The sequence below is a fragment of the Penaeus chinensis genome, chromosome 23, assembly GCF_019202785.1.
Source record: "Penaeus chinensis breed Huanghai No. 1 chromosome 23, ASM1920278v2, whole genome shotgun sequence".
Taxonomy (NCBI): Eukaryota; Metazoa; Arthropoda; class Malacostraca; order Decapoda; family Penaeidae; genus Penaeus; species Penaeus chinensis.
In genome coordinates, this window is record NC_061841.1 from 20025426 (window position 1) to 20032925 (window position 7500).

General features: G+C 35.2%; 1 protein-coding gene across 2 annotated transcripts in view; it reads left to right on the plus strand.

The window, feature by feature from the left end:
* Positions 1-4134, plus strand: part of LOC125037400 — a 5461-nt gene extending 1327 nt beyond the window's left edge. Inside the window, exons 2-5 of one of the 2 annotated variants that reach the window (XR_007115970.1) lie at positions 1088-1304; positions 2123-2265; positions 2677-2861; positions 3307-4134. Coding sequence is in view for 1 of the 2 variants with exons in the window: in XM_047630538.1 (XP_047486494.1) it covers positions 1096-1304; positions 2123-2265; positions 3307-3413 (459 nt within the window). In the remaining variant the exon portion in view is untranslated. The remainder of the gene's footprint in view (positions 1-1087; positions 1305-2122; positions 2266-2676; positions 2862-3306) is intronic. The other variant, XM_047630538.1, reaches the window with a different exon arrangement.
* The last annotated feature ends 3366 nt before the right edge of the window (positions 4135-7500 follow it).

A 7500-nucleotide genomic window follows, 5' to 3' on the forward strand; every position in this document is an offset into this window, starting at 1 on the left:
CCGTAGAAATAAAGGAGGGTTTAAAAAAACTACTTAGTTTTACTGAGAGAAAAGACTAACTTATTGCCAGCACATGCCTGAAGCAGCAAGATAGGAGTTGTACATTGAAAAAACCTGTGTGTGTGACAGCATGCAATAACTACCATGATTGTCTTTTAATTAGATAAAGGTTAGGAAGGGCATACAGACTGCATGTACTGATGCAAGAGGAGGCTGCTGTCATTGAGATATTGGTATGGTGGCATTGACTGTGAAAGTGAGACGACAGGACGAAGAGGAAGAGATGGTGGGAAGAGAAGTTGAAAGAGTGAGGTGAAGAGTATCACAGAAAGGTGAAATAAAGGGGAGTTTTAATTAGTGTTGCTGATGTGAATAAGCTTTTGGAGACATTTAAGAGAAACTATTCCAGAAAGTAGAAGGAGCCTAGCTCTGTAGGCTTCTGTCTTTACAAGGTCCTGGGTTTGCACTCAATTGACTCAGCAGTGAGTGAGTAGCGATATGTTGATGTAAGCAAATTATATTTTAGGAGGAAGGGAAGGAGAGATGACAGATATGATAAAAACGTAAATAGAGATATGAAAAGGAATGCAGAGGGGATGGAGAGAATGGTTTCCATGGACCTACAAAGACCTGAAGTTAAAGAAAACAGACTGTTTATTATAACAAAGTGTTTTGAAGATCTTTCAGTTTATATATCTTGATAGCCATTTAGTTTATATAGTAAAGACAAAATGATGTGTGAATAACGTTTTGTGAAGCAGATAAGCTCAAGTTTTTGTTTTTAGCAATTTGTATCAATCTTTTGTCAAATGCTCAAACTCAAGAATTGACGAAATATAATTTGTCTGTCGCTGAGTTTATAAATCTACATCTTTTCTTAAAAAAACTTCTTGATGCTTTCTTTTTCTGCAGCATTTCAACTGCAGGTCTTTTGTGGTTAAGCTATGTTGCATTGTGTATTCTTGATTTTCATTTTAATCATGTAAAATTTTGTTGCCCTATATAGTTGAGAAGGATTTTTAATTATTCATTGTTCACCTAACTTTCCTATTTATGATATTATACTGACATAAATACCGTTTTACAGAAAGTCCAATGTCTGTGGCAAGTGAAGTGCAGTCGCCTGTCGACAAAGAAAATGGTTCTTTGCCGCACAGTGAAGAAAAACTTTGTGATCTGCCTTCATCCGCGACCCCAGAAGAGAGAATCCAGTATAAATTGGAGAAGGCAGTGGGCTTCAAGCAAAAGGGAAATGACCACTTCAAGCAGCAGCAGTTGAAGAAGGCCATAAGGAATTATCATAGGTGTGTGGAGTACATTTGTGCGTACGTGCGTGCGTGCTTGTGTGTGTTTTTGTGGGTGTCTATGTAGCTTATGTCTGTCTGTATCTATCTGTTTGTCAGTCTGTCTGTTTTTCTTTATCTATCTGTTTGTCAGTCTGTCTGTTTGTCTTTATCTATCTGTCAGTCAGTCAGTCAGTCAGTCAGTCAGTCAGTCAGTCAGTCAGTCAGTCAGTCAGTCAGTCAGTCAGTCAGTCAGTCAGTCAGTCAGTCAGTCAGTCAGTCAGTCAGTCAGTCAGTCAGTCAGTCAGTCAGTCAGTCAGTCTGTCTGTCTGTCTGTCTGTCTGTCTGTCTGTGTCTGTCTGTGTCTGTCTGTCTGTCTGTCTGTCTGTATCTGTCTCTGTCTGTCTGTCTGTCTGTCTCTGTCTGTCTATTTGTCTGTCTGTCTGTCTGTGTTTGTGCATTTGTTTAAGCATATGTGTGTGTATGTGCATGGATATGGGTGTGGGTTGTGAGATTGGTCTAGTGTAAAAGTTCATTCTCTTAATATCATTATTCTGTTATTGTTGATTATTATTTTTGTCATTGCTGTTGTCATTGTTATTATTATCATAATTGGCAATTATTATTATTATTGGATATTGTTATTATAACTTATTATTATTATTATTAATTTTATTAGTTTACTTATTCTGAATTTTACTTTTAATTTTTGTTGTTTTTATACTTATTTTTGTATGTTCTTTTGTAGTCACTTGAAAGAAAAGTCATTAATAGCATGAAATAAATGATATTATTCATTGATTATATATGACAATATTCAGCATTACCCATTTTTTCAGTGGACTCATGTATATGAAAGCAGTGGATCAGGACATGAATCCAAACAAACATTTTGGTCAAAGTCGCGCTGCCCCAAAACTCCCCCAAGAGACAAAAGACGCAGTGATGATGTTAACGGCCGATTTGCACAACAATTTGGCAGGTACTGGAACAGGCTTTGTAGTATTTGCATTCTTGGTTTCCTGCCCTCTGAGTCTCTTTTTCCTTCTCATCGTTTTGCTTGAATCATTTCACTGCTTTTATGTTTTGGATCTGGATATTTATGTCTAGGTAGCAGTTCATGAACTCTTGTGGCTGTCCTCAAAGTATGCAGTCCTTTGAGTGATATACAGTTGAGGCCTAGTTTTTGTGTTGTGATTGCATTCTGTCATTTATTTCAAGACAAAATTTATTGCTAAGAAAATAGCTGACCTTGTATTTGATTCTCCTCTGCTGGGCAAATACAACATTGAGAGGTTGCCTGTCATCAAATCCTCTATTTGGAAGACTTGCCATGACTCCATATTAGTGATAGTAATAAAATAATGGTAGTTTTTCACATCATCTTTAACAGCATGCTTATTAAAGCAAGAACCGGTAAGGTACGAGAGAGTGGTTGAGTGTTGCAAGCAGGTGACAGAGTTCCAGCCAAGAATGTGAAGGGTTGGTATCGCCTTGGGCTCGCTCAGTTCCACCTCCGCGACTACGATGCGGCGAAAGAAGCCCTAAAAGAAGCTAATGCAATATCTGAAGGCAAAGGTAGGTTGCGGTACGGGTTTTCTGAATAGATTGTTTTGACGGATTGCAAAGGTGTTTTAAGATATATGTATACTTTTGTTCATATTTGTTTGTCTTGTTTTTATTGTTCACTTAGAGAATTTCTTTGGGTTTGTAGTTCTGTTTTTTGTAGAAGGTAATTCAAGTGTTTAGAGGTTTTTATGGTTGTGAAATTATAATTAGACTATGGCTTTGATTATTACTTAAAGTAAGTAAAGCTTTATGTATCCTCGATTTAACAGTGATATAATTAGTACAGGAAAGTAATTCAAATGGTTGATTTATAAAATGGATAATATAATTTTTCAGTTGACTTGCACATTACTAACAGCATAATTTTACAGGTTTGATATTCAATGTTCATGTTAAGCTGGAAAGTAGTTTTAAAATTCTCTTGTACCAATTCTTTACCTCTTCCCTATTCCAGACACAGCAGTACGGAAATTGATGCTCCAAGTAGACCAGGAACTAAGGAAAGAGAACAAGAAATTCAGTGACATGTTTAAGAACAGTCTTTTGGTGAAGCAGTCTTGACAATAATGTTTTTAAAGGTCCAATAACCATGTATTATTCCCTTGCATCTCATAAGGTCTTGAATGTCATGCCTATAGAAATAAGTTGTTTTTTTCCTTCCAAACTTTAAGAAGTGTTGTTTTTGTTGTGTTTCATTGGTGATGTCTGTGGATGGGTACAAGAATTATTTTTCCTGTGAAAGAAATTATGTGATGTTAGTTAGTGAAGAGAAGTGGATTGTGTTATCTTGCAAAATATGACTTATGTTTTACTGATGCAGTACAAACAATAGGCCCACTAAGAATTATGGATGATGATTCTTCAGATATCAGAACAGTATATGGTACTCAGGAACTATAGTGTAACTGCATATCTAATCAAAATCTGTTATTTTTATTTTTTATAATTGTTTAATTCACTACTGTTGGCTAGGGTGATGAGATCGCAGCATTATTTTTATTTTTAGCTAAGCATTATTAGTTTATTAATATTTTATTTTTTTATGATTGTAATACTGGTATGCATTGATTGACAACAGTGTAGTTCAATATGTAACAGTTAACATATATGAATATCGTACTTGACATTTGTTTATTCACTTATTTGTTTTATGTATTCATTTATTAACATTTCAGTATTTTGCTTAATACTGTGATTCAAAGTCATTATAGAAGTGTACCCAATATTTTCCATTGACTCGGCTTAATAACTGTGACTGATCTGGAGAAACAAATTTGTGATATTTTTGGACTTTTAATATTCCTTCATCATTTGTAATCCCTTGTTCGTCCTTTACCCACTCGAGTTCCTCCTTGCTCTTCCGTTTGATTGAGTGTGGTTATTCAAAAGCAAGCTATAGAGCATGTGATAGAAGTGGTGTTTCAATTTCATGTTGAAGTTTGTCTGTGTCACAGTAATTGATATTTTAAAAGGAAAATTCAGATTATCCTAGGAATTTTTTTTCACTGACATTAGTTTCTAAATGTAGAGTTTTCTTGTTATTGAGTTTTGTTAAGGTTCATACCATCCTCTGTGGAACTTATTTGGCACATTGGTCTTCACATTTTTGTGTACATTTTTAAAGCTCAGTAAAGAGAAATACTAGTAATAAATCAGATTTATTTGTTCTAGTTTTGCTTTTTAAACCAAAAATAGAATAATTTCTTTGATAAATAGGAACAGAGCATTAATTACAAGTTATTTCTTGCTGTAAGAGAGCCTCTTCTAAAATGTCTTAAATTTCAGAAGAAAATTTTGTGTTTTAAGTTATGAAACAATTACTGAACACAAATAGTCATAGATAAAATGTTGTGAGTACATGAGGCACTTGTTACCGGACTCATAGTAGTTATCCAAAATGTTAGGGAATTTGAATGAAAGTTGTATATTGTTTGCAGTGTATATTTGTGTCATCTTGCTTGTTGAAGGATTGTTAGACCTGCAGTATGATTACAGAAGTAATTATCATAAAATGCGATTATAAATATGACTTTAGTTTACTGCTCAGAGATTACCATTTGTTAGAGTCTAATAGGCTTACACATTGTGGCTTATTTTCCTTCTCGGAATTCATGTGCTAGTTGACTAATGATAAAAGTAATTAGTGATTGGAAGAAGGAACATGGTCTCTGGAATACATCGATTATTTGTAGGAACTTGTGAATGTTAGGTAAAAAGTGTTCATATTCTTAAGATTAGCTTAGTGAAACTTACGGTGTAGGGAAAGCGAAAGAGAAACTGAGGGAGAAAGTGGGAGACAGACACAGATATAAATACACATTGACAGAGACACAAATACACAGACAAATGCAGGTGGAGAGAAACAGAATCAGACAGACACGGTGACAAATTGAGATGCAGACATGCAGAGGGCCACAATAGCAAAAACTTGAGATATAGACGTACCAAGAGGTTGAAACAAAACATGAATATGTACTGGGAGACCTGTAGTAATGCAGAGAGATATAGGCAGACACATGGAAATACAGACACACAGGTGCATGTGCCATGAAGTAGACAGAGACAGACACAAGTAGAGGCTCAGGCACCTCAGATATACATACAGACACAGGTTCAGGCAATACGTGCAGGGAGACAAGATACAGATGCAAAGAGAGATAGAGCTGGATAGACACAAGCTCAGGAAGAGACATAGATACAGTGTCAGGTACAGACAAGAGACAGACATAGATAGATATATGCAGGTTCAGCCACAAACACAGGCACAGAGAGAGAGAAAACACAGACACAAAAAATTCCGAAAGGCACGGGAAGACAGAGACAGAGACGGGCACATGTACAGAAAGGCAGACAGTCACAGGCACACAGGTAACACAGATAGGAACAGAAACAAGGAGGGAGATTTTAATTTTTTTTATGGAAGTGCCACTTCACACATAATAAGAATTTACAGTTTCATACTTTTACATATTTGCAACTCTGGTCCATAAGGACTTATCCATACACTTTGTATTTTTTTTTTTTTTTTTAAAGAAAGCAAAGGAAAGAAACAAACAAACCAAAAAAAATATGAATAATTATTTATTATTCATGAATAATGAAAATATTAAATGCATAATTTAAAATGTTCTTTGCTTTGTGGAAGCCAGCTGTTAAAACTTATGGTGTCTACGAAAACATTTTGTAAAACAAATCGTATTTTTTCCAATGGGATAAAAGGAGGGAATGTTCTTATATGTATTAGCAGTTTTTCTAAAAACTGTATTATAATATAATCATACAAAAGGCAGCAGAATTGTAAAGTTGACACCAAGACTAATATCACCTATCTACCTCCAGAGGCAAGGTGGCAAAATAAAAAAATGACTATGAATTTTGTGCATATGTTTGGAAGATGTTTTTAAATGTTATGCATAATCATTGTTGAATAGGCATTTATTTGCAATTCACTTCAATATTTTTGTAAAGAATCTACTTATCTTATTCTCAAAATAGGCATTCTAGTTTGAGGGAGAAATTAGATTAAATCTGCCCACCAGCTAGTTAGTATATTGTCTCAAATATTTTACGAGGGAACCTGTTGTATTTAGCTGCAAGAAATGGTCCCACAAACTAAACCTTTCTTTCCCTTTGTTGGATCTCAGGTGTTTTGAAACCTATTTCTCTCAGCCACTGATTATAGGAAATGGTCCCACAAACTCAACCTTTCCTTCCCTTTGTTGGATCTCAGTTGTTTTGAAACCTATTTCTCTCAGCCACTGATTATAGGATCAGAGTGCTTGGTAAATATACTTAGCCTGTATTTATGGTTGGTTGTAGTTTCCACACTCTTACACAGCAGTATGATATGCTGCATTTGTTGTAACATTATTTGAATCAAGCTACTTTTTATGTACCTTGGTGTGAATGTTTTGAAACCCGTGTATTGTTAAGGGGTGATTCTACCAGTCTAGAGGAATGTTCAGATAAGTTTTTGTAGACTAAGAAGTAGTAGTAATAGTAGAAAGAGGAGGAGGGAAGAAGAAAAATAAAATGAAAAGCTAAAAGAAAAAAAAAGTAGGAGAAAACTTAATTTGCTAAGCAAACACGACAGGTATTTATAGCTGGAGGTATGATTTAAGACAAATTTACACCCTGTTCTAAATCCATGTCGAAAAGATGTAATGGTTTAGAGTTTGCAGGGAGTTTTCGCATTTATAACATGTTTTCTCACTATCAGGGTCTGTGTTTTATGTGGATTCCTCTCATGCATGGTTTATATTTGATTATTAGTAATGCCTACCATTACAATATCCTCAGTATATAAGAGAAATGATGAGGATTAATATTCAAGCTTTCCTCATATAATCCTCACTTTTATTTATTGAGCATATTATAGACAGTAGACAATTTTGTCCTCTTAACTCTTAAGTCCTCTTTAGTCAGGGGTGGACAACATTTTGTGAAGTGTTCTCACCTTTAATATATTCATATCATTATACGATTCTCATTCAGTAGAACTTGCTATATAAGTTCTCATAATCAGTTTATTGTACTGTTCATTGGTCCTAAATTGAGGTCAGAGAGGGAGAGAGGGGGAGAAGGAAAAGGAGAGGGAGAGGGAGAGGGAGAGGGAGAGGGAGAGGGAGAGGGAGAGGGAGAGGGAGAG